The sequence below is a fragment of the Ranitomeya imitator genome, chromosome 2 (genome assembly GCF_032444005.1).
Source record: "Ranitomeya imitator isolate aRanImi1 chromosome 2, aRanImi1.pri, whole genome shotgun sequence".
Classification (NCBI taxonomy): Eukaryota; Metazoa; Chordata; class Amphibia; order Anura; family Dendrobatidae; genus Ranitomeya; species Ranitomeya imitator.
This window is the reverse complement of record NC_091283.1, coordinates 229883570-229910142: the sequence shown is the minus strand read 5'-3', so window position 1 is coordinate 229910142 and position 26573 is coordinate 229883570. Positions and strand designations below refer to the sequence as shown.

At 44.8% G+C, this 26573-nt stretch overlaps 1 protein-coding gene across 2 annotated transcripts in view; it reads left to right on the top strand.

Annotated features, from left to right (window-relative positions):
* The window catches only part of LOC138662766 (death domain-containing protein CRADD-like), a 49656-nt gene extending 23817 nt beyond the window's left edge, over nt 1-25839 (top strand). Inside the window, exons 1-2 of one of the 2 annotated variants that reach the window (XM_069748679.1) lie at nt 19906-21801; nt 22408-25839. In XM_069748679.1, the coding sequence (XP_069604780.1) occupies nt 22431-23021 (591 nt within the window). In that variant the 5' untranslated portion in view covers nt 19906-21801; nt 22408-22430 and the 3' untranslated portion in view covers nt 23022-25839. Of the gene's footprint in view, nt 1-19905; nt 21802-22407 lie in introns of those variants that run through there. The other variant, XM_069748678.1, reaches the window with a different exon arrangement.
* Nucleotides 25840-26573: the final 734 nt, after the last annotated feature.

The window sequence follows — 26573 nt, the reverse complement described above, 5'->3', positions numbered from 1 at the left end:
CAATATACTGCGTTTGCTGTGCAATATACTACGTGGGCTGTGCAATATACTACGTGGGCTGTGCAATGTACTACGTGGGCTGTGCAATGTACTACGTGAGCTGTGCAATGTACTACGTGGGCTGTGCAATGTACTATGTGTGCTGTGCAGTGTACTACGTGGGCTGTGCAATGTACTATGTGGCTGTGCAATATACTACGTGGCTGTGCTATACACTACATAGGCTGTGTTATATACTGCGTGCATGGGCTGTTATATATGCGAGCCATGTTATATGCTGCGTGGGCTGTTATATACTACGTGGCTGTGCTATATACTCCGTGGGCTGTGCTATATACTACGTGGCTGTGCTATATACTACGTGGCTCTGCTATATACTACGTGGCTGTGCAATATACTACGTGGTTGTGCTATTTACTACATGGGCTGTTATATACTACGTGGCTGTGCTATATACTACGTGGCCAGCTACGAACAATCAGCGACAGGCGCAGTCCGGCCGCGAATTGGCGCGGGATTTGAACCACGCTTCGCTAATTGCTCGCGGCTGGCCGAATCCTGTGTATTCAATGTATTATTCCAAAATCTTCATAAATAAACTACATACATATTCTAGAATACCCGATGCGTTAGAATCTGGCTACCATCTAGTTGATGATAAAAGGCCAGTTTAAAAACCTACTATTAATGGTTTGATCAGTTCATATTTTATAGAACTAGGATTTAACTACTATACTATTCTTCTTAAACATTTCATAAATGACATGTTTAGTGATTTAATAGAAAAAAATTGTTACACTAACTTGCGAAAGTATTCGGCCCCCTGGAACTTTTCAACCTTTTCCCACATATCATGCTTCAAACATAAAGATACCAAATGTAAATTTTTGGTGAAGAATCAACATAGTAACATAGTTATTAAAGTTGAAGGAAGACTTTGAGTCCATCTAGTTCAACCCATAAACAAGTGGAAAACAATTGTGAAGTTGAACGAAATTTATTAGTTACTAGCTGAAGAGCCCGGCGTTGCCTGGGCATAGTAAATATCTGTGGTTAGTTATAGCACCTCACTTCTCTTATTTTCCCATCACGCCTCTCATTTTCCCCCTCACATCTCTCATTTTCTCCCTTACACCTCTCATTTTCCCCCTCACTCCTCTTATTTTCCCCCTCACTCCTCTCATTCCCCCCTAACACTTGTCATTTCGACCTCACATCTGTCATTTTCCGATCACTCCACTATTTTCCCTCACTCCTCTCATTTTGCACTCACACCTTTTCATTTTCACCTCACACCCCTCATTTTCCCCTCAGTATATACATGTTTGTCATCTCCCTTATATATAGTATACACCTGTATGTCATCTCCTGTATATAGTATATACCTGTATGTCATCTCCCCTGTAAATAGTATATACCTGCTGTATGTCATCTCCTCCTGTATATTGTATATACCTATATGTCATCTCCTCCTGTATATAGTATATACCTGTATGTCATCTCTTGTGTATATACTATATACCTGTATGTCATCTCCTATATATAGTATATACCTGTATGTCATCTCCTGTATAGTATATACCTGCTGTATGTCATCTCTATATACCTATGTGTCATCTCCTCTTTTATATAGTATATACCTGTATGTCATCTCCTCCTGTACAGTCATGGCCAAAAGTATTGACACCCCTGCAATTCTGTCAGATAATACTCTGTTTCTTCCTGAAAATGATTGCAAACACAAATTATTTGTTATTATCTTCATTTAATTTGTCTTAAATGAAAAAACACAAAAAGAAATGTCCTAAAGCCAAATTGGATATAATTCCACACCAAACATAAAAAGGGGTGGACAAAAGTATTAACACTGTTCGAAAAGTCATGTGATGCTTCTCTAATTTGTGTAATTAACAGCACCTGTAACTTACCTGTGGCACGTAACAGGTGTTGGCAATAACTAAATCACACTTGCAGCCAGTTGACATGGATTAAAGCTGATTCAACCGCTGTCCTGTGTCCTTGTGTGTACTACATTGAGCATGTAGAAAAGAAAGAAGACCAAAGAACTGTCTGAGGACTTGAGAAACCAAATTGTGAGGAAGCATGAGCAATCTCAAGGCTACAAGTCCATCTCCAAAGACCTGAATGTTCCTGTGTATTCCGTGTGCAGTGTCATCAAGAAGTTTAAAGCCCATGGCACTGTGGCTAACCTCCCTAGATGTGGACGGAAAAGAAAAATTTACGAGATTTCAACGCAAGATTGTGCGGATGCTGGATAAAGAACCTCAACTAACATCCAAACACGTCCAAGCTGCCCTGCAGTCCGAGGGTACAACAGTGTCAACCCGTACTATCCGTCGGCGTCTGAATAAAAAGGGACTGTATGGTAGGAGACCCAGGAAGACCCCACTTCTTACCCCGAGACATAAAAAAGCCAGGCTGGAGTTTGCCAAAACTTACCTGAAAAAGCCTAAAACGTTTTGGAAGAATGTTCTCTGGTCAGATAAGACAAAAGTAGAGCTTTTTGGGCAAAGGCATCAACATAGAGTTTACAGGAGAAAAAAGAGGCATTCAAAGAAAAGAACACGGTCCCTACAGTCAAACATGGCGGAGGTTCCCTGATGTTTTGGGGTTGCTTTGCTGCCTCTGGCACTGGACTGCTTGACCGTGTGCATGGCTTTATGAAGTCTGAAGACTACCAACAAATTTTGCAGCATAATGTAGGGCCCAGTGTGAGAAAGCTGGGTCTCCCTCAGAGGTCATGGGTCTTCCAGCAGGACAATGACCCAAAACACACTTCAAAAAGCACTAGAAAATGGTTTGAGAGAAAGCACTGGAGACTTCTAAGGTTGCCAGCAATGAGTCCAGACCTGAATCCCATAGAACACCTGTGGAGAGATCTAAAAATGGCAGTTTGGAGAAGGCATCCTTCAAATATCAGGGACCTGGAGCAGTTTACCAAAGAAGAATGGTCTAAAATTCCAGCAGAGCATTGTAAGAAACTCATTGATGGTTACCGGAAGCGGTTGGTTGCAGTTATTTTGGCTAAAGGTTGTGCAACCAAGTATTAGGCTGAGGGTGCCAGTAATTTTGTCTGGCCCATTTTTGACGTTTTGTGTGAAATGATCAATGTTTTGCTTTTTGCTTCATTCTCTTTTGTGTTTTTTCATTTAAGACAAATTAAATGAAGATAATAATACCAAATAATTTGTGATTGCAATCATTTTCATGAAGAAACTGAGTATTATCTGACAGAATTGGAGGGGTGTCAATACTTTTGGCCATGACTTTATATAGTATATACGTGTGTCATCTCCTCCTGTATATAGTATACTAGATGGTGGCCCGATTCTAACGCATCGGGTATTCTAGAATATGCATGTCCACGTAGTATATTGCACAGCCACGTAGTATATTGCCCAGCCACGTAGTATATTGCACAGCCCACGTAGGATATTGCCTAGCCACGTAGTATATTGCCCAGCCACGTAGTATATTGCCCAGCCACGTAGTATATTGCCCAGCCACGTATTATATTTCCCAACCACGTAGTATATTGCCCAGCCACGTAGTATATTGCCCAGTGACGTAGTATATTGCCCAGCCACGTAGTATATTGCCCAGCCCACGTAGTATATTGCCCAGTCACGTAGTATATTGCCCAGTCACGTACTATATTGCCCAGCCACGTAGTATATTGCCCAATGACGTAGTATATTGCCCAGCCACGTAGTATATTGCCCAGTCACGTAGTATATTGCCCAGCCACGTAGTATATTGCCCAGCCACGTAGTATATTGCCCAGTGATGTAGTATATTGCCCAGCCCACGTAGTATATTGCCCAGCCCACGTAGTATATTGCCCAGCCCATGTAGTATATTGCCCAGCCCACGTAGTATATTGCCCAGCCACGTAGTATATTGCCCAGCCACGTAGTATATTGCCCAGCCACGTAGTATATTGCCCAGCCACGTAGTATATTGCCCAGTCAAGTAGTATATTGCCCAGTCACGTAGTATATTGCCCAATGACGTAGTATATTGCCCAGCCACGTAGTATATTGCCCAGCCACGTAGTATATTGCCCAGTGATGTAGTATATTGCCCAGCCACGTAGTATATTGCCCAGCCACGTAGTATATTGCCAAACCACTGAAACCTACAAGAGAATAAAGTAAACGAAAACCCTAATGTAACTAAGTAAAAAACCAAAAGTCCATTTAAATAAGAGTTTTCAGCAATACTGTTTTTTGATCAAAAAATAGCACAAAAGCCATCCCACCTCGTCACGGTAACTCTGATCGGGACAATCCTACAATGTCTAATATTAAAACCTTTCATTGGGTCAATGTTGACCTCAGTGTGAATAAGGGCAGACAAAAAGGACTGGGTCCAACCAGTGAAACACTAGACTGGGGAAGCCTTATATAGTCTCTAGCTCAGAAACAGGGAGGCCACACACCGGCTTGCACAGAATGCAACAATACAGAGAAAAAAAACACAAAATTGAGCTTAAATCGAGTTGGTACACATGCAGAGGTTAAACGCATGTTCACATTGGCCACAAAACATTGAAACCTACAAGAGAAAAAAGTAAACGAAAACCCTAATGTAACTAAGTAAAAAAGCAAAATTAACACTGTGTTATTTAAATGCACTTTTGCTTTTTTACTTAGTTACATTAGCGTTTTCGTTTACTTTTTTCTCTTGTATGTTTCAATGTTTTGTGGCCAATGTGAACATGCGTTTAACCTCTGCATGTGTACCAACTCAATTTAAGCTCAATTTTGTGGGGGGGTTTTTCTCTATATTGCCCAGCCACGTAGTATATTGCCCAGCCACGTAGTATATTGCCCAGCCACATAGTATATTGCCCAAACACGTAGTATATTGCCCAGCCACGTAGTATATTGCCCAGTCACGTAGTATATTGCCCAGTCACGTAGTATATTGCCCAGTCACGTAGTATATTGCCCAGCCACGTAGTATATTGCCCAACCACGTAGTATATTGCCCAGTGACGTAGTATATTGCCCAGTTATGTAGTATATTGCCTAGTGACGTAGTATATTGTGCAGCCACGTAGTATATTGCCGAGTGACGTAGTATATTGCACAGCAACGTAGTATACAGCACAGAGCCATGTAGTATATTGGCCAGTCACGTAGTATATTGCCCAGTGATGTAGTATACAACACAGAGCCACATAGTATATTGCACAGCGAAGTAGTATACAGCACAGAGCCACGTAGTATATTGGCAAGTCACGTAGTATATTGCCCAGCTACGTAGTATATTGCCCAGCCAGGTTTGTCACAGTTTAAATAAACATACTCACCTTTCTGAGGGCCCCTTGTAGTCCACGGCAGCTTCCGGTCCCAGGGTTGGTATGAGCGCATGACCTGTGATGACGTCGCGGTCACATGACCGTGACGTCATGGCAGGTCTTTCTAGCGCAGGGCCTGTGATGACGTCGCGGTCACATGACCGTGACGTCATGGCAGGTCCTTCTTGCGCAGGCACGCAGGGCCTGTCATGACGTCGCGGTCACATGACCGTGACGTCATGGCAGGTCCTTCTCCCATACCATCTTTCCCACCGGAACCTGCAACGGAAGATGGCGGCCGGCGTGAGCGACTACGGAGGTAGCAGGTTTTTTTTATTATTATTTTTAACATTACATTTTTCACTATTGATGCCGCATAGGCAGTGTCAATAGTAAAAAGTTGGGGACACACGGGGTTAATAGCGGCGGTAGCAAAGTGCGTTACCTGCGGCATAACGCAGTCCGTTACCGCCAGCATTAACCATGTGTTAGCGGTGATCGGAGGGGAGTATGCGGGCGACAGGCACTGACTGCGGGGAGTAAGGAGCGGACATTTTCTTCCGTACTGTGCCCGTCACTGATTGGTCGCAGCAGCCATGACAGGCAGCTGGCGAGACCAATCAGCGAATGAATAAACATGACAGACAGACAGAAGGACAGACGGAAGTGACCCATAGACAATTATATAGTAGATACCTGTTTGTCATCACCTCCTGTATATAGTATGTACCTGTATGTCATCTCCTCCTGTATATAGTATATACCTGTGTGTCATCTGCTCCTGTATATAGTATACAGTGGGGCAAAAAAGTATTTAGTCAGTCAGCAATAGTGCAAGTTCCACCACTTAAAAAGATGAGAGGCGTCTGTAATTTACATCATAGGTAGACCTCAACTATGGGAGACAAACTGAGAAAAAAAAATCCAGAAAATCACATTGTCTGTTTTTTTTATCATTTGTTTTGCATATTATGGTGGAAAATAAGTATTTGGTCAGAAACAAACAATCAAGATTTCTGGCTCTCACAGACCTGTAACTTCTTCTTTAAGAGTCTCCTCTTTCCTCCACTCATTACCTGTAGTAATGGCACCTGTTTAAACTTGTTATCAGTATAAAAAGACACCTGTGCACACCCTCAAACAGTCTGACTCCAAACTCCACTATGGTGAAGACCAAAGAGCTGTCAAAGGACACCAGAAACAAAATTGTAGCCCTGCACCAGGCTGGGAAGACTGAATCTGCAATAGCCAACCAGCTTGGAGTGAAGAAATCAACAGTGGGAGCAATAATTAGAAAATGGAAGACATACAAGACCACTGATAATCTCCCTCGATCTGGGGCTCCACGCAAAATCCCACCCCGTGGGGTCAGAATGATCACAAGAACGGTGAGCAAAAATCCCAGAACCACGCGGGGGGACCTAGTGAATGAACTGCAGAGAGCTGGGACCAATGTAACAAGGCCTACCATAAGTAACACACTACGCCACCATGGACTCAGATCCTGCAGTGCCAGACGTGTCCCACTGCTTAAGCCAGTACATGTCCGGGCCCATCTGAAGTTTGCTAGAGAGCATTTGGATGATCCAGAGGAGTTTTGCGAGAATGTCCTATGGTCTGATGAAACCAAACTGGAACTGTTTGGTAGAAACACAACTTGTCGTGTTTGGAGGAAAAAGAATACTGAGTTGCATCCATCAAACACCATACCTACTGTAAAGCATGGTGGTGGAAACATCATGCTTTGGGGCTGTTTCTCTGCAAAGGGGCTAGGACGACTTATCAGGGTACATGAAAGAATGAATGGGGCCATGTATCGTGAGATTTTGAGTGCAAACCTCCTTCTATCAGCAAGGGCATTGAAGATGAAACCTGGCTGGGTCTTTCAACATGACAATGATCCAAAGCAAACCGCCAGGGCAACAAAGGAGTGGCTTCGCAAGAAGCATTTCAAGGTCCTGGAGTGGCCTAGCCAGTCTCCAGATCTCAACCCTATAGAAAACCTTTAGAGGGAGTTGAAAGTCCGTGTTGCCAAGCGAAAAGCCAAAAACATCACTGCTCTAGAGGAGATCTGCATGGAGGAATGGGCCAACATACCAACAACAGTGTGTGGCAACCTTGTGAAGACTTACAGAAAACGTTTGACCTCTGTCATTGCCAACAAAGGATATATTACAAAGTATTGAGATGAAATTTTGTTTCTGACCAAATACTTATTTTCCACCATAATATGCAAATAAAATGTTAAAAAAACAGACAATGTGATTTTCTGGATTTTTTTTTCTCAGTTTGTCTCCCATAGTTGAGGTCTACCTATGATGTAAATTACAGACGCCTCTCATCTTTTTAAGTGGTGGAACTTGCACTATTGCTGACTGACTAAATACTTTTTTGCCCCACTGTATATCTGTGTGTCATCTCCCCTGTATATAGTGAATACCTGTCATCTCCCCTGTATATAGTATGTACCTGTATGTCCTCTCCACTGTATATAGTATATACCAGTGTCATCTCCTCCTGTATATAGTATATACCTGTGTGTCATCTCCCCTGTATATTGTATATGTGTGTGTCATCTCCTCCTGTATATAGTATATACCTGTCATCTCCTCCTGTATATAGTATATACCTGTGTGTCATCCTCCCTGTATATAGTATATATGTGTTTCATATCCCCTGTATATAGTATACTAGATTGTGGCCCGATTCTAACGCATCGGGTATTCTAGAATATGCATGTCCCCGTAGTATATGGACAATGATGATTCCAGAATTCGCGGCAGACTGTGCCCGTCGCTGATTGGTCGAGGCAACCTTTATGACATCATCGTCGCCATGGCAACCATTATGACATCATCGTCGCTGTGCCCGTTGCTGATTGGTCGAGGCCGCCAAGCCTCGACCAATCAGAGACGCGGGATGTCTACGTCCTTTATGACATCATCGTCCCTGTGCCCATCGCTGATTGGTCGAGGCCGCCAAGCCTCGACCAATCAGAGACGCGGGATTTCTACGTCGATACTGTGACGGTCGCTGATTGGTCGAGGCCTGGCGGCCTCGACCAATCAGAGACGTGGGATTTCCAGGACAGACAGACAGACGGAAAAACCCTTAGGCAATTATATATATAGATACCTGTGTGTCATCTCCTCCTGTATATAGTATATACGTGTGTCATCTCCTCCTGTGTATAGTATATACGTGTGTCATCTCCCCTGTATATAGTATTTACCTGTATGTCATCTCCTCCTGTATATAGTATATACCTGTTTGTCATCTCCCCTGTATATAGTATATATGTGTGTGTCATCTCCTCCTGTATATAGTATATACCTGTGTCATCTCCTCTTGTATATAGTAAATACCTGTGTGTCATCTCTCCTGTATATAGTATATATATATGTGTGTCATCTCCCCTGTATATAGTATATACCTGTGTGTCATCTCCCCTGTATATAGTATATCCTTAATGCGGCAGCCAGGGTTGTCCATCTGGCTAATCGTTACTCGGACGTGTCCGCTCTTCGCCAGTCGTTACACTGGCTGCCCATTCATTACAGGATACAATTCAAAGTACTTGTTCTCACTCACAAAGCTCTCCACAGTGTGGCACCCCCTTACATCTCCTCCCTCATTTCTGTGTATCGGCCTAGCCGACCACTGCGCTCTGCAAACGACTTTCCACTAACATCTGCACTAATCCGTACCTCCCACTCCCGACTCCAAGACTTCTTCCGTGCTGCGCCAATCCTCTGGAATGCTCTACCCCAAGATATTAGGACCATCCACAACTTGCATAGTTTTAGGCGCTCGCTCAAAACTCATTTGTTCAGAGCGGCCTATCACGTTCCCTAATCAAACTCATTTTATGTTTGTGTGTGTGTAGCCCATTCAGTATCTCCATCTATCCCCTGCCCCCTGAAGATGGCTGGACCATCATTGTAAATACATCATTGTAAATACACACCTGTGCTTTGTATCTCCCCACCTCATTGTAGATTGTAAGCTCTCACGAGCAGGGTCGTCTTATTTTGTCTTATTTTGCTTTATTACTGTATTGTTAACATTGTTACCTATGACTGTTGTGTTTGAAACTGTAAAGCGCTGCGGAATATGTTGGCACTATATAAATAAAGATTATTATTATTATTATACCTGTGTGTCATCTCCTCCTGTATATAGTATATACCTGTGTGTCATCTCCTCCTGTATATAGTATATACCTGTGTGTCATCTCCTCCTGTATATAGTATATACCTGTGTGTCCTCTCCCCTGTATATAGTATATACCTGTGTCATCTCCTCCTGTATATAGTATATACCTGTGTGTCATCTCCTCCTGTATATAGTATACAAGATGGTGGCCCGATTCTAACGCATCGGGTATTCTAGAATATGCATGTCCACGTAGTATATTGCACAGCCCACATAGTATATTGCCCAACCATGTAGTATATTGCCCAGGCACGTAGTATATTGCCCAGGCAAGTAGTATATTGCCCAGTCACGTAGTATATTGCCCATCCACGTAGTATATTGTGCAGTGACATAGTATATTGCCCAGCCACGTAGTATATTGCCCAGTTACGTAGTATATTGCCTAGCCACATAGTATATTGCCCAGTGACGTAGTATATTGCCCAGCCACGTAGTATATTGCCCAGTTACGTAGTATTTTGCCCAGTTACGTAGTATTTTGCCCAGACACGTAGTATATTGCCCAGACAGGTAGTATATTTCCCAGGCACGTAGTATATTTCCCAGGCACGTAGTATATTGCCCAGGCACGCAGTATATTGCCCAGGCACGTAGTATATTGCCCAGCCACATAGTATATTGCGCAGTAACATAGTATATTGCCCAGCCACGTAGTATATTGCCCAGTCACGTAGTATATTGCCCAGTCACGTAGTATATTGCATAGTGGCGTAGTATATTGCCCAGCCACGTAGTATATTGCCCAGTGACGTAGTAAACAGCACAGAGCCATGTAGTATATTGCCCAGCCACATATGACACAGGTTAAAAAATAAAAAATAAACATATACTTACCTTCCGAGGGAGCCCTTGTAGTCATGTCGCCTGTGTGCGGTGCACTCGGCAGCTTCCGGTCCCAGGATTGGTAGCGCAGGACCCGTTATGACGTCGCGGTAACATGACCGTGACGTCATGGCAGGTCCTTCTCACGCAGGCGCGCAGGACCTATAATGAGTTCGCGGTCACATGACCGAGACGTCATGGCAGGTCCTTGTCGCATACTATTCTTGCCACCGCAACCTGCCGCTTGCATGGAGCGGTTACCGGAGCGTCGCGAGGAGCGGGAAAGGCAGATTTTTTATTATTTTTAACATTAGATCCTTTTACTATTGGCGCTGCAGTAAATAGTTGGGGACACACAGGGTTAATAGTAGCGGTAATGGAGTGAGTTACCCGCGGCATAACGCAGTCCATTACCGCTGGCATTAACCCTGTGTGAGCGGTGACTGCGGGGAGTATGGAGCGGGCGCCGGGTACTGACTGCAGGGGAGTAGGGAGGGACTAATCATACTGTGGCCGTCGCTGATTGGTCGCGGCAGCCATGACAGGCAGCTGTCGAGAAATCAGCGACTAGGATTCCATGACAGACAGAGGCTGCGACCAATGAATATCTGTGACAGACAGAAATACAGAAGGACAGAAAGACGGAAGTGACCCTTAGACAATTATATAGTAGATACCTGTGTGTCATCTCTCCTGTATATAGTATATACCTGTGTCATCTCCCCTGTATATAGTATATACCTGTGTGTCATCTCTCCTGTATATAGTATATACCTGTGTCATCTCCCCTGTATATATATATATACACCTGTGTCATCTCCTGTATATAGTATGTACCTGTATGTCATCTCCCCTGCTTATAGTATATATCTGTATGTCATCTCCTCCTGTATATAGTATATACCTGTGTCATCTCTCCTGTATATAGTATATACCTGTGTGTCATCTCCTCCTGTATATAGTATATACCTGTGTGTCATCTCTCCTGTATATAGTATATACCTGTGTGTCATCTCCTCCTGTATATAGTATATAGCTGTATCCTCTCCCCTGTATATAGTATATACCTGTGTCATCTCCCCTGTATATAGTATATATCTGTCATCTCCCCTGTATTTAGTATATACCTGTATGTCATCTGCCCTGTATATAGTATATATGTGTGTCATCTCTGCATATAGTATATACCTGTGTGTCATCTCCCATGTATATAGTATATACCTGTGTCATCTCCCCTGTATATAGTATATACCTGTCATCTCTCCTGTATATAGTATATACCTGTATGTCATCTCCTGTATATAGTATATACCTGTGTGTCATCTCCTCCTGTATATAGTATATAGCTGTATCCTCTCCCCTGTATATAGTATATACCTGTGTCATCTCCCCTGTATATAGTATATATCTGTCATCTCTCCTGTATTTAGTATATACCTGTATGTCATCTGCCCTGTATATAGTATATATGTGTGTCATCTCTGCATATAGTATATACCTGTGTGTCATCTCCCCTGTATATAGTATATACCTGTCATCTCTCCTGTATATAGTATATACCTGTATGTCATCTCCTGTATATAGTATATACGTGTGTCATCTCCCCTGTATATAGTATATATGTGTGTGTCATCACTCCTGTATATAGTATATACCTGTGTCATCTCCTCCTGTATATAGTATATACCTGTATGTCATCTCCTCCTGTATATAGTATATACCTGTGTGTCATCTCTCCTGTATATAGTATATACCTGTGTCATCTCTCCTGTATATAGTATATAGCTGTGTGTCATCTCCCCTGTATATAGTATATACAGTACAGACCAAAAGTTTGAACACACCTTCTCATTTAACCCCTTTCTGACATGGAACGTACTATCCCGTCGAGGTGGGGTGGGCCCCCATGACCACGGACGGGATAGTACGTCCAGCGCGATCGGCGGCGCTCACGGGGGGAGCGCCGCCGATCGCGTCCGGGTGTCAGCTGTTTATCGCAGCTGACATCCGGCACTATGTGCCAGGAGCGGTCACGGACCGCCCCCGGCACATTAACCCCTGGCACACCGCGATCAAAGATGATCGCGATGTGCCGGCGGTATAGGGAAGCTTCCCGCAGGGAAGGGGCTCCCTGCGGGCTTCCCTGAGCCCCCCGCAGCAACGCGATGTGATCGCGTTGCTCCGAGGGTCTCACCTCCCTCCCTGCTTCCTCCAGCCCCGGATCCAAGATGGCCGCGGATCCGGGTCCTGCAGGGAGGGAGGTGGCTTCACAGATCTTGCTCAGAGCAGGCACTGTGAAGGCTGCAGCGCTGCATGTCAGATCAGTGATCTGACAGAGTGCTGTGCACACTGTCAGATCACTGATCTGTGATGTCCCCCCCCCTGGGACAATGTAAAAAAAGTAAAAAAAAAAATTTCAAAATGTGTAAAAAAAAAATAAAAAAAAATATTCCTAAATAATGAAAAAAAAAAAAATATTATTCCCCTAAATACATTTCTTTATCTAAATAAAAAAAACAAACAATAAAAGTACATATATTTAGTATCGCCGCGTCCGTAACGACCCGACCTATAAAACTGGCCCACTAGTTAACCCCTTCAGTAAACACCGTAAGGGAAAAAAAAAACCGAGGCAAAAAACAACGCTTTATTATCATACCGCCGAACAAAAAGTGGAATAACACGCGATCAAAAAGACAGATATAAATAACCATGGTACCGCTGAAAACGTCATCTTATCCCGCAAAAAACGAGCCGCCATACAGCATCATCAGCAAAAAAATAAAAAAGTTATAGTCCTGAGAATAAAGCGATGCAAAAATAATAATTTTTTCTATAAAATAGTTTTTATCGTATAAAAGCGCCAAAACATAAAAAAATGATATAAATGAGGTGTCGCTGTAATCGTACTGACCCGAAGAATAAAACTGCTTTATCAATTTTACCAAACGCGGAACGGTATAAACGCCTCCCCCAAAAGAAATTCATGAATAGCTGGTTTTTGGTCATTCTGCCTCGCAAAAATCGGAATAAAAAGCGATCAAAAAATGTAACGTGCCCGAAAACGTTACCAATAAAAACGTCAACTCGTCCCGCAAAAAACAAGACCTCACATGACTCTGTGAACCAAAATATGGAAAAATTATAGCTCTCAAAATGTGGTAACGCAAAAAATATTTTTTGCAATAAAAAGCGTCTTTCAGTGTGTGACGGCTGCCAATCATAAAAATCCGCTAAAAAACCCGCTATAAAAGTAAATCAAACCCCCCTTCATCACCCCCTTAGTTAGGGAAAAGTTAAAAAAATGTATTTATTTCCATTTTTCCATTAGGGTTAGGGCTAGGGTTAGGGTTTGGGCTAGGGTTAGGGCTAGGGTTAGGGCTAGGGTTAGGGCTATGGTTAGGGCTAGGGTTAAGGCTACAGTTAGGGTTGGGGCTAAAGTTAGGGTTAGGGCTATGGTTAGGGCTAGGGTTAGGGCTACAGTTTGGGTTGGGGCTAAAGTTAGGGTTGGGGCTAGGGTTATGGCTACAGTTAGGGTTGGGGCTAAAGTTACGGTTAGGGTTTAGATTACATTTACAGTTGGGAATAGGGTTGGGATTAGGGTTAGGTGTGTGTCAGGGTTAGAGGTGTGGTTAGGGTTACTGTTGGGATTAGGGTTAGGTGTGTGTCAGGGTTAGAGGTGTGGTTAGGGTTACTGTTGGGATTAGGGTTAGGGGTGTGTTTGGATTAGGGTTTCAGTTATAATTGGGGGGTTGCCACTGTTTAGGCACATCAGGGGCTCTCCAAACGCGACATGGCGTCCGATCTCAATTCCAGCCAATTCTGCGTTGAAAAAGTAAAACAGTGCTCCTTCCCTTCCGAGCTCTCCTGTGTGCCCAAACAGGGGTTTACCCCAACATATGGGGTATCAGCGTACTCAGGACAAATAGGACAACAACTTTTGGGGTCCAATTTCTCCTGTTACCCTTGGGAAAATACAAAACTGGGGGCTGAAAAATAATTTTTGTGGGAAAATTTTTTTGTTTTATTTTTACGGCTCTGCATTATAAACGTCTGTGAAGCACTTGGTGGGTCAAAGTCCTCACCACACATCTAGATAAGTTCCTTAGGGGGTCTACTTTCCAAAATGGTGTCACTTGTGGGGGGTTTCAATGTTTAGGCACATCAGTGGCTCTCCAAACGCAACATGGCGTCCCATCTCAATTCCTGTCAATTTTGCATTGAAAAGTCAAACGGCGCTCCTTCCCTTCCGAGCTCTCCCATCCGCCCAAACAGTGGTTTACCCCCACATATGGGGTATCAGCGTACTCAGGACAAATTGTACAACAACTTTTGGGGTCCAATTTCTTCTCTTACCCTTGGGAAAATAAAAAATTGGGGGCGGAAAGTTAATTTTTGTGAAAAAATATGATTTTTTATTTTTACGGTTCTACATTATGAACTTCTGTGAAGCACTTGGTGGGTCAAAATGCTCACCACACATCTAGATAAGTTCCTTAAGGGGTCTACTTTCCAAAATGGTGTCACTTTTGGGGGGTTTCAATGTTTAGGCACATCAGGGGCTCTCCAAACGCAACATGGTGTCCCATCTCAATTCCTGTCAATTTTGCATTGAAAAGTCAAACGGCGCTCCTTCCCTTCCGAGCTCTGCCATGCGCCCAAACAGTGGTTTACCCCCACATGTGGGGTATTGTCGTGCTCAGGACAAATTGTACAACAATGTTTGGGGTCTATTTTCTCCTGTTACCCTTGGTAAAATTAAACAAATTGGAGCTGAATTAAATTTTTTGTGAAAAAAAGTTAAATGTTCATTTTTATTTAAACATTCAAAAAATTCCTGTGAAGCACCAGAAGGGTTAATAAACTTCTTGAATATGGTTTTGAGCACCTTGAGGGGTGTAGTTTTTAGAATGGTGTCACACTTGGGTATTTTCTATCATATAGACCCCTCAAAATGACTTCAAATGAGATGTCCCTAAAATAAAATGGTGTTGTAGAAATGAGAAATTGCTGGTCAACTTTTAACCCTTATAACTCCCTAACAAAAAAAAATTTTGGTTCCAAAATTGTGCTGATGTAAAGTAGACATGTGGGAAATGTTACTTATTAAGTATTTTGTGTGACATATCTCTGTGATTTAATTGCATAAAAATTCAAAGTTGGAAAATTGCGAAATTTTCAAAATTTTCGCCATATTTCCATTTTTTTCACAAATAAACGCAGGTAATATCAAAGAAATTTTACCATTGTCATGAAGTACAATATGTCACGAGAAAGCAGTGTCAGAATCACTGGGATCCGTTGAAGCGTTCCAGAGTTATAACCTCATAAAGGGACAGTGGTCAGAATTGCAAAAATTGGCCCGGTCATTAACGTGCAAACCACCCTTGGGGGTAAAGGGGTTAAAGATTTTTCTGTATTTTCATGAGTATGAAAATTGTAAATTCACACTGAAGGCATCAAAACTATGAATTAACACATGTGGAATTATATACTTAACAAAACAGTGTGAAACAACTGAAAATATGTCTTATATTCTAGGTTCTTCAAAGTAGCCACCTTTTGCTTTGATGACTGCTTTGCACACTCTTGGCATTCTCTTGATGAGCTTCAAGAGGTAGTCACCGGGAATGGTTTTCACTTCACAGGTGTGCCCTGTCAGGTTTAATAAGTGGGATTTTTTGCTTTATAAATGGGGTTGGGACCATCAGTTGTGTTGAGCAGAAGTCTGGTGAATACACAGCTTCTAGTCCTACTGAATAGACTTAGAATTTGTACTATTGCAAGAAAAAAGCAGCTAAGTAAAGAAAAACGAGTGGCCATCATTACTTTAAGAAATGAAGGTCAGTCAGTCCGAAAAATTGTGAAAACTTTGAAAGTGTCCCCAAGTGCAGTTTCAAAAACCATCAAGCGCTACAAAGAAACTGGCTCACATGAGGACCGCCCCAGGAAAGGAAGACCAAGAGTCACCTCTGCTTCTGAGGATAAGTTTATCCGAGTCACCAGCCTCAGAAATCGCAGGTTAACAGCAGCTCAGATTAGAGACCAGGGCAATGCCACACAGATTTCTAGCAGCAGACACATCTCTACAACAACTGTTAAGAGGAGACTTTGTGCAGCAGGCCTTCATGGTAAAATAGCTGCTAGGAAACCACTGCTAAGGACAGGCAACAAGTAGAAGAGACTTGTTTAGGCTAAATAACACAAGGAATGGACATTAGACCAGTGGAAATCTGTGCTTTGGTCTGATGAGTCCAAATTTGAGATCTTTGGTTGCAACTGCCGTGTCTTTGTGCGACGGAGAAAAGGTGAACGGGTTGACTCTACATGCCTGGTTCCCACCGTGAAGCATGGAGGAGGAGGTGTTATGGTGTGGGGATGCTTTGCTGGTGACACTGTTGGGGATTTATTCAAAATTGAAGGCATACTGAACCAGCATGGCTACCACAGCATCTTGCAGCGTCATTCTATTCCATCCGGTTTGCGTTTTGTTGGACCATCATTTATTTTTCAACAGGATAATGACCCCAAACACACCTCCAGGCTGTGTAAGGGCTATTTGACCAAGAAGGAGAATGATGGGGTGCTACGCCAGATGACCTGGCCTCCACAGTCACCAGACCTGAACCGAAACGAGATGGTTTGGGGTGAGCTGGACCACAGAGTGAAGGCAAAAGGGCCAACAAGTGCCAAGCATCTCTGGGAACTCCTTCAAGATTGTTGGAAGACCATTTCCGGTGACTACCTCTTGAAGCTCATCAAGAGAATGCCAAGAGTGTGCAAAGCAGTCATCAAAGCAAAAGGTGGCTACTTTGAAGAACCTAGAATATAAATCATAATTTCAGTTGTTTCACACTTTTTGTGAAGTATATAATTCCACATGTGTTAATTCATAGTTTTGATGCCTTCAGTGTGAATTTACAATTTTCATAGTCATGAAAATACAGAAAAATCTTTAAATGGGGTGTGTCCACACTTTTGGTCTGTACTTTATATACACAGCACATACACTCACACACACACATGTATTATACACAGCACATAAACGTACACATGTATATACACAGCACATAAACGCACACACATGTATATACACAGCACAGACACTCACACGTATATACACAGCACATACTCACACATGTACAGTGGGGCAAAAAAGTATTTAGTCAGTCAGCAATAGTGCAAGTTCCACCACTTAAAAAGATGAGAGGCGTCTGTAATTTACATCATAGGTAGACCTCAACTATGGTAGACAAACTGAGAAAAAAAAATCCAGAAAATCACATTGTCTGTTTTTTTAACATTTTATTTGCATATTATGGTGGAAAATAAGTATTTGGTCAGAAACAAAATTTCATCTCAATACTTTGTAATATATCCTTTGTTGGCAATGACAGAGGTCAAACGTTTTCTGTAAGTCTTCACAAGGTTGCCGCACACTGTTGTTGGTATGTTGGCCCATTCCTCCATGCAGATCTCCTCTAGAGCAGTGATGTTTTTGGCTTTTGGCTTGGCAACACGGACTTTCAACTCCCTCCAAAGGTTTTCTATAGGGTTGAGATCTGGAGACTGGCTAGGCCACTCCAGGACCTTGAAATGCTTCTTACGAAGCCACTCCTTCGTTGCCCTGGCGGTGTGCTTTGAATCATTGTCATGTTGAAAGACCCAGCCACGTTTCATCTTCAATGCCCTTGCTGATGGAAGGAGGTTTGCACTCAAAATCTCACGATACATGGCCCCATTCATTCTTTCATGTACCCGGATCAGTCGTCCTGGCCCCTTTGCAGAGAAACAGCCCCAAAGCATGATGTTTCCACCACCGTGCTTTACAGTAGGTATGGTGTTTGATGGATGCAACTCAGTATTCTTTTTCCTCCAAACATGACAAGTTGTGTTTCTACCAAACAGTTCCAGTTTGGTTTCATCAGACCATAGGACATTCTCCCAAAACTCCTCTGGATCATACAAATGCTCTCTAGCAAACTTCAGACGGGCCCAGACATGTACTGGCTTAAGCAGTGGGACACGTCTGGCACTGCAGGATCTGAGTCCATGGTGGCGTAGTGTGTTACTTATGGTAGGCCTTGTTATATTGGTCCCAGCTCTCTGCAGTTCATTCACTAGGTCCCCCCGCGTGGTTCTGGGATTTTTGCTCACCGTTCTTGTGATCATTCTGACCCCACGGGGTGGGATTTTGCGTGGAGCCCCAGATCGAGGGAGATTATCAGTGGTCTTGTATGTCTTCCATTTTCTAATTATTGCTCCCACTGTTGATTTTTTCACTCCAAGCTGGTTGGCTATTGCAGATTCAGTCTTCCCAGCCTGGTGCAGGGCTACAATTTTGTTTCTGGTGTCCTTTGACAGCTCTTTGGTCTTCACCATAGTGGAGTTTGGAGTCAGACTGTTTGAGGGTGTGCACAGGTGTCTTTTTATACTGATAACAAGTTTAAACAGGTGCCATTACTACAGGTAATGAGTGGAGGAAAGAGGAGACTCTTAAAGAAGAAGTTACAGGTCTGTGATAGCCTGAAATCTTGATTGTTTGTTTCTGACCAAATACTTATTTTCCACCATAATATGCAAATAAAATGTTAAAAAAACAGACAATGTGATTTTCTGGATTTTGTTTTCTCAGTTTGTCTCACATAGTTGAGGTCTACCTATGATGTAAATTACAGACGCCTCTCATCTTTTTAAGTGGTGGAACTTGCACTATTGCTGACTGACTAAATACTTTTTTGCCCCACTGTATATACACAGCACATACTCACACATGTATATACACAGCACATACTCACACATGTATATACATATCACATACACACATGTACGTACACATCACATGCACAGCACATGCAGTTGTGAATTCTGCTTTTGGGCTCCCTCCGGTGGTTGTAGATGGTAATGCAGTTGTCCCTGGGCTGCAGTCTTGGACAGGTGTATCTGCTAATTGCAATTCTGACTGGGCTATTTAGCTTTGCAGGACTCATTAGTCCATGCCAGTAGTCAATGTTTCTTTGGAAGTGTTGGATCTCTGCCTGGCCTCTCCTGCTTAGCTGCCAATTCAGCAAAGATAAGTGTTTGTTTCTTTTTCTGGAGCACACATGCTGTGTGCTTATTTTCAGTGCTGATCTTTTGTTTCTATTTGTCCAGCTTTGACTGTGTCTGTTGTTTTTCTCAGTCTGGTTGGATTCTCTGGAGTTGCAGATATACTCTCCACATCTTTAGTTAGGTGGTGGAGTTTTGTATTTTCTGCTGTGGATTTTTTTGTAGTATTTTTTATGCTGACCGCTTAGTATCCTGTCCTGTCCTTTTCTATTTAGCTAGAAGTGGCCTCCTTTGCTAAACCTGTTTTCTGCCTGCGTGTGTCTTTTCCTCTCCTACTCACATTCATTATTTGTGGGGGGCTGCCTATCCTTTGGGGGTCTACTCTGAGGCAAGATAGTTTTCCTATTTCCATCTTTAGAGGTATTTAGTCCTCCAGCTGTGTCGAGGTGTCTAGGTTTTGTTAGGCACACCCCACGGCTACTTCTAGTTGCGGTGATAAGATCAGGGTTTGCGGTCAGTATAGTTACCACCTACTCCAGTGAAGGTTTTCATGCTGCTCCAAGGCCACCTATTCATAACAACATGCACACAAGTATATGCACAGCACATGCACACAAGTATATGCACAGCACATGCACACAAGTATATGCACAGCACATGCCACAAGTATATACTCAGCACATACACACATGTATATACACAGCACATACACACAATTATATACATAAAGCACATACACACAAGTATACACACAGCACATACATGTATATACATACAGCACCTACAAGTATATACACAGCAAGTACACACATGTATACATACAGCAGATACACAGCATGTACACACACACACACACATTACAGAGGACTTTGGAGCCTGTCTCCCCCTCTTTAGCTCCACTAGGTTCCAGCAGGGTAAATTACTTTTTGTGACATCATGGTCCCTGTCACGAATCACGTGGAAGATACCTTTATCATCCCCACCACTCACACCAATTTGTCACGAACCGGGGTTGTTTGGTTACCCCAGGTTCCTTCTGAAGGGGATTTATCTATATCCCAGTTCCGGTTTGGAACTTGCAGCTCTCTGGCCCCTCCTTACCCTCAGGTCAGTTGGGGTACTGCACCTAGGGTAATTAGTCACCAGAAAGGCTGCCTGCTATGTACTGGCTATTGGGCACGCTGCAGAGGGCGATATAACTACTCCCACTCAGGCGGGAACAATAATTATCAACGCTGTCTGTCGCTTCCAGGTTTCCCAAACGCGCAGGACAAATCAGCTGCCACCAGCTCCGATTTCATAATTAATAACGGGTTAGGAGCCAACCCCAATTAGTAGCGTAATTCACTTCAGAGGATGTGACAATACGTTATAGAGCAAGGAGAAACAAAGCTTGTAAGTTTATATATTTTACTCCAAAAAGGTAGGCAGTGTTTACAAAAGAGTAAAAGGATATTATAAAAGAAGACAAGTATCGTATGTACAAACAATTACAAATAAAAAGGGATTAAAGTTGAAAAAACAGTTTTAACACATAGCAGAACATGTGGTGCCGGGGAGGGGAGATACATCAAGATGCATTACAGAGCATCTCCCAGCTAGCTTCCTAGCTAGTGAAAAATGAGCTCTCACGGTCTTATACCCCTTGGTCGTGACATCACTGAGTCGGTGAAGCTATAGAATGCACTCCTACTTTCTCAGACGGACTCAGAGTTATGGAATATTCATATCCACCGTAGCTCCAGGATGCAACCTCGTTTAGCGATGACAGAATTACCATTGACCTTGTTTTGCGACTAGCACTCTATTAAGACCAAACATGACCTGGCTATGCACCGCGAGTAAGCAGTAATTCGTTTCTCGGATACCAAGGGTACAGGAAATTGGAAAAAGCACTGGGTGATGGCCTGGCCGATGCACCTACCAAAATATAACTTTCAGATCTCTATCACTAATTGGGGTCAAGTTATGCCTTACTATTAGGTTTGTACATGAACAAAAGAGCACATGGTTTCAGACAAAGGACTTTTTTCTGCACACTCCTGCATTTGAGAGGGAGGGTGGACAGAGTCCCACACTGGAGTTTCATGTTACAGTTGTATTGTCAGCAGGGAGGAAGGGGGGTCAGAACTCCCGCAGCATGTCTGTGCTCAGCTTCAATGGATGTAACAGAGCTCAGTGTGTGTGATTATAGACAATCAAATATATCGTATTCCTGACAGTCCCATGACTGTTATGTTACAAAAAGTCCTGCTTCAGTTGTAACCTCAGTAAGTGATAATGCAAAATCTATATTATCAGTGCAGCGCTGGGCTTGAAGGAAGAAAGCCTTGGGAATTGCCCTACTCCAATACTGGGCAAGTGAGCTCCAGTTGCTGATGTTAGAGGTAAGTGTTAATACCACCGCCGTGTGAGGCTGGTTCAGGAGCTGAGCATGCGCGATGGGGGCAATTATAGAAAGAACGGTATCACGTGTTTGGGAGTGTGGCCGTGGCTTGATCATAGAGAAGGGAGCACTGGGTCGAGTGTTCCTATGTATGGGAGGCTCAGGAGACCCCTAGTTATTGTGTGTGTGTGTGGGGGGGGGGAGCTGTAGCATAGGCGCTGTTATCTGTCATTCTTGGTTTGGCAGAAGTTCTTGACTGATTATGGTTCGTGTAGCTTCCGGTGTATTTTACTTGTGGTTGTGGCGTTGGGAGCTATCAGTGGTGTGTAGACACATCGGATGTATTCCAGTAAGGCCATGTTCACACAGCCTGTGACTATGCCTCTGTCTGCCATTACCTGAAGCTGGTCCATAAATCGGATTAGCGCATGCTGGGTTTTCTCTTGGAGCGTAGGTCGGTGTGAGAAGATTGCCCATGTGCACTGATATAATGGCTGAGGTTAGGGCCATGTACTGTCTGTTCTCCACACAGACAAATAATGTGTTTGTGTGAACATACGACCCCCTCATACTGAGCATGCGTGAGTAATGACAGTTCTGCTTGTAGTCCTACAGGACCTGTACTACAGGATGGATCCTACACATCGGAACGTTCTTCGGAGGATGCGGCTGGACCTCTGCTCGCAAGGACTAGCTGAGGGACTGGTGCCTCAGTATTTGTTCCAGGAAGGTGTCATCACAAGTGAGCAGCTTGAGGAGATTACCTCGCAGGCCACTAGTCAGAGACGGGCCATGAAGCTGCTGGATGTTCTTCCTACCCGAGGGCCTAAGGCATTTGATGTTTTTTTGGCATCTTTATCTGAATTTCCATGGATCCATAATAAATTAGAGGAAATATGCAAAGAAAGTTTGGTAGGTAAAACATCCGATCTGCCTCATAACATCAAAGACATCTGCCCCAGCGATAAACAGCTCAGCATTTTGGCAGATCATTTGGGTGCCAAATGGGAACAAGTACTTGGCTATCTAGGACTGGATCATGTGGACCTCTACAAATGTAAAGCACAGCATCCTTACTGTGTGCACTCACAAGCAATGGAAGCCTTAATCAAATGGAAGCAGCAAAGTGGCCGGAAAGCGACCATGCAGGGTCTGTGGGAAGCTTTACAGGCCGCAGACGTCCATCCTTCAGCACTGAATACCATACTGAAATTATCCTGAGGATTCGGGCAGATCAATCTAAGGCTACTTTCACACATCAGGTTTTCAGTGTCAGGCTAAATCCGGCGAATTTTGGAAAAACTGGATCCGGCGCAGATTCTGAAAAACTGATGCGACAGATCCGTTTTTTTTACGGATCCGGCTAGCCTATCTAGATTATTGGATAAAAAAATGTGGAGCATGCTCAGTTTAAAAAACCGGATCAGGCCGCCGGATCCGCCTGTTTCCGGATCTGGCACCTTCCGGCTGCCATAGGCTTCCATTCTAGCAAACAGCCAGAAGCGCCGAATCCGGCACTTCAGGCTTTTTTGCCGGAGACAAAAAACGTTGCTATGGATGTTTTTTCAAGAAACCGGAAGCGGCAGATTTGCCGGATCCTGGGAAAACGGGACGAAACGCAATGTCATCCGGTTCAATCCGGCACTAATAAAAGTCTATGGGAAAAAAAACCTGATCAGGCGGCAACATTCGCCTGCTCCGGTTTTTTGAAAATTAGCTGGATTTAGCCTGACACTGAAAACCTGATGTGTGAAAGTAGCCTAAGATCTACAGGGATCCGACATTTTTGCCTGAAAAGTTGTAAAGAGTTAACTAAACCTTTGAAATATTTTTTTCATATTTGATTGCTCTATTATTTAAAGGCAGATTGGTGTTGGTCCTGCTCCTCATACCCTACCGATTGCTCTGTCTCCCCTGATAGTGGACAGGTCAGAACACAGGAGCACACCCAACTCAGAGTACGGAGTGAGCAGAAAACATGCTACAGAGCCTGTGCTTCCTATGGAACACATACCCCACTCAACCAGGAACACGCGCAACCAGTGGCACGCTCAGACAGGGGCATGTGCAGCTAGGAGCACGCTCAACCAGGGGTACCTGCAGCTAGGCGCAGGCTCAGCCAGGGGCACCTGCAGCTAGCAGCAGGATCAGCCAGGGGCTTGTGCAGCTAGGAGCAGGATCGGCCAGGGGCATGTGCAGCTAGGAGCAGGATCAGCCAGGGGCACGTGCAGCTAGGAGCATGCTCAGCCAAGGGCACGCGCTGCTAGTAGCACATGCAGCAAGGAGCAGGCTCATCCAGGGGCACGCGCAGCTAGGACCACGCACAGTCAGTGGCACATGCAGCTAGGAGCATATACAGCCAGGAGCAAGCTCAACCAGGGGCACGTGCAGCTAGGAGCATGTTCAGCCAAGGGCACGCGCAGCTAGTGGCACGTTCCACTAGGAGCAGACTCAGCCAGGGGCACATGCAGCTAGGAGCATGCTCAGCCAAGGGCACGCACAGCCAGAGGCTTGCGCAGCTAGTGGCACATACAGCTAGGAGCAGGATCAGCCAGGAGCACACTCAGCCAAGGGCACGTGCAGCTAAGAGCATGCGCAGCCAGGAGCCGGCTCAGTCAGGGGCACATGCAGCTAGGAGCAGGCTCAGGAAGGAGCAAGCTCAGCCAGGGACATGCTCAGCCAGGTGCACTTGCAGCTAGGAGCAGGCTCAGCCAGGGGCATGCGCAGCGAGATGCACGTGCAGCTAGGAGCAGGCTCAGCAAAGGGCACGCACAGCCAGGGGCACGCGCAGCTAGTGGCACGTGCAGCTAGGAGCATGCTCAGCCAAGGGCATGTACAGCCAGGGGCACGCGCAGCTAGGAGCAGGCTCAGCCAGGGGCATGCGCAGCCAGGTGCACGTGCAGCTAGGCGCACGCGCAACCAGGGGCACCTGCAGCTAGGAGTAAGCTCAGTCAGGGGCACATGCAGCTTGTAGCATATACAGCCAGGAGCAAGCTCAGCCAGGGGCACCTGCTGCTAGGAGCAGGATCAGTCAGGGGCACACTCAGCTAGTGGCAAGTGCAGCTAGGAGCACCGTCAGCCATGGGCACGCGCAGCTAGGAGCATATACAGCCAGGAGCAAGCTCAGCCAGGGGCACCTGCAGCTAGGAGCAGGCTCAGCCAGGGGCACCTGCAGCTAGGAGCAGGCTCAGCCAGGGGCACCTGCAGCTAGGAGCATATACAGCCAGGGACATTCTCAGCCAGGGACATGCTCAGCCAGGCGCACATGCAGCTAGGAGCAGGCTCAGCCAGGGGCACGTGCAGCTAGGAGCATATACAGCCAGGGACATTTTCTGCCAGGGACATGCTCAGCCAGGGACACCTGCAGGTAGGAGCAGGCTCAGCCAGGGGCACCTGCAGCTAGGAGCAGGCTCAGCCAGGAGCACACTCAGCCAGGGGCACCTGCAGCTAGGAGCATATACAGCCAGGGACATTCTCAGCCAGCGACATGCTCAGCCAGGTGCATATGCCGCCAGGAGCAGGCTCAGTCAGGGGCACATGCAGCTAGGAGCATATATAGCCAGGGACATGCTCAGCCAGGCACACATGCAGCTAGGAGCAGGCTCAGCCAGGGGCACCTGCAACTAGGAGCAGGCTCAGCCAGGGGCATGCTCAACCAGGGGCACGTGCAGCTAGGAGAAGGCTTAGTCAGTAGCATGCGCAGCCAGGGGCATTCTTAGCCAGGAGCATACTCAGCCATGGATACGCATAGCTAGGAGCACACATGGCCAGGAGCACGCTCAGCCAGGGGCACGATCAACCAGGGGCACGCTCATCCCGGAGAGCTCTCGGCCAGGGGCACGCTCGGCCAGGCGCATGCGCAGCCAGGAGCCCTTGGGTTGTGCACCTATTGCGGAAGTGAGGTTGAAGCAATTAGTGATGGTCTCAGGACCCGGACCTTACTGATCTGCTTGTACTTATTAGTGCAATGAATGTAAAATACTTTTCACAGGCGTGGCTACTCTTTAAGAGACTGTAATATAGATCTAAGAATCACTGATCTCTGGGCTTTTTCTCTTAAGTTGTAATGGCTGTTTTCCCTATATTAACCTTTACTAGAACCATGTTGCTATACACCCGGCATCTGCCACTAACGGCAGCGACCAGAGTTGGCTCAGATCACTGCTGTTTAACCACTGAGGTGCCACAGTCATTCTCTGGAAGCCACTTCTAAATGTTCTTAACAAGCTCTTGTGCCCTGTCTGGGTCCCATCACACTGACAGGGTGCGGATTAGCATGGCAGTTGGAGCCATCTGAAGACCCTCTTTGCCACCATCTCTGTACTCCTTTGCCACACGCTGGGCTTCTTTGCAGATCCTCACATGTATTCCATACTGCGATCCTGAAGCCTCTAATATCTGGTCAATTGGAGCTTTAAATCCCTTACGGGCAGGACAATTTTTCATTTTGGTCCTTTCATTGAGTCCTTTTGTGCAGGACACGTTCTGTCTTGAATAATGTCATTCAATCAATGTTAAAAAAAATTCCAGGTGGAATGAAATGGTGAAAGAAGAAGCACAAATTCACCATTGTTTTGGGGTATTTATGGCATTCTTTGTATGGTGTGTTGTGAATTCTGTGGGCAAGCTCCCTCCTGTGGTCGTGAGTGGTACTGCGGCTGGTTCTGTCTATGAGCTTCCTTTGGTGGATGAGAGTGGTACTGCGGCTTCTGAGTTTCCTTCCTCAGGTGATGAGGTTAAGTCGTTAGGTGCTGCTCTATTTAACTCCACCTG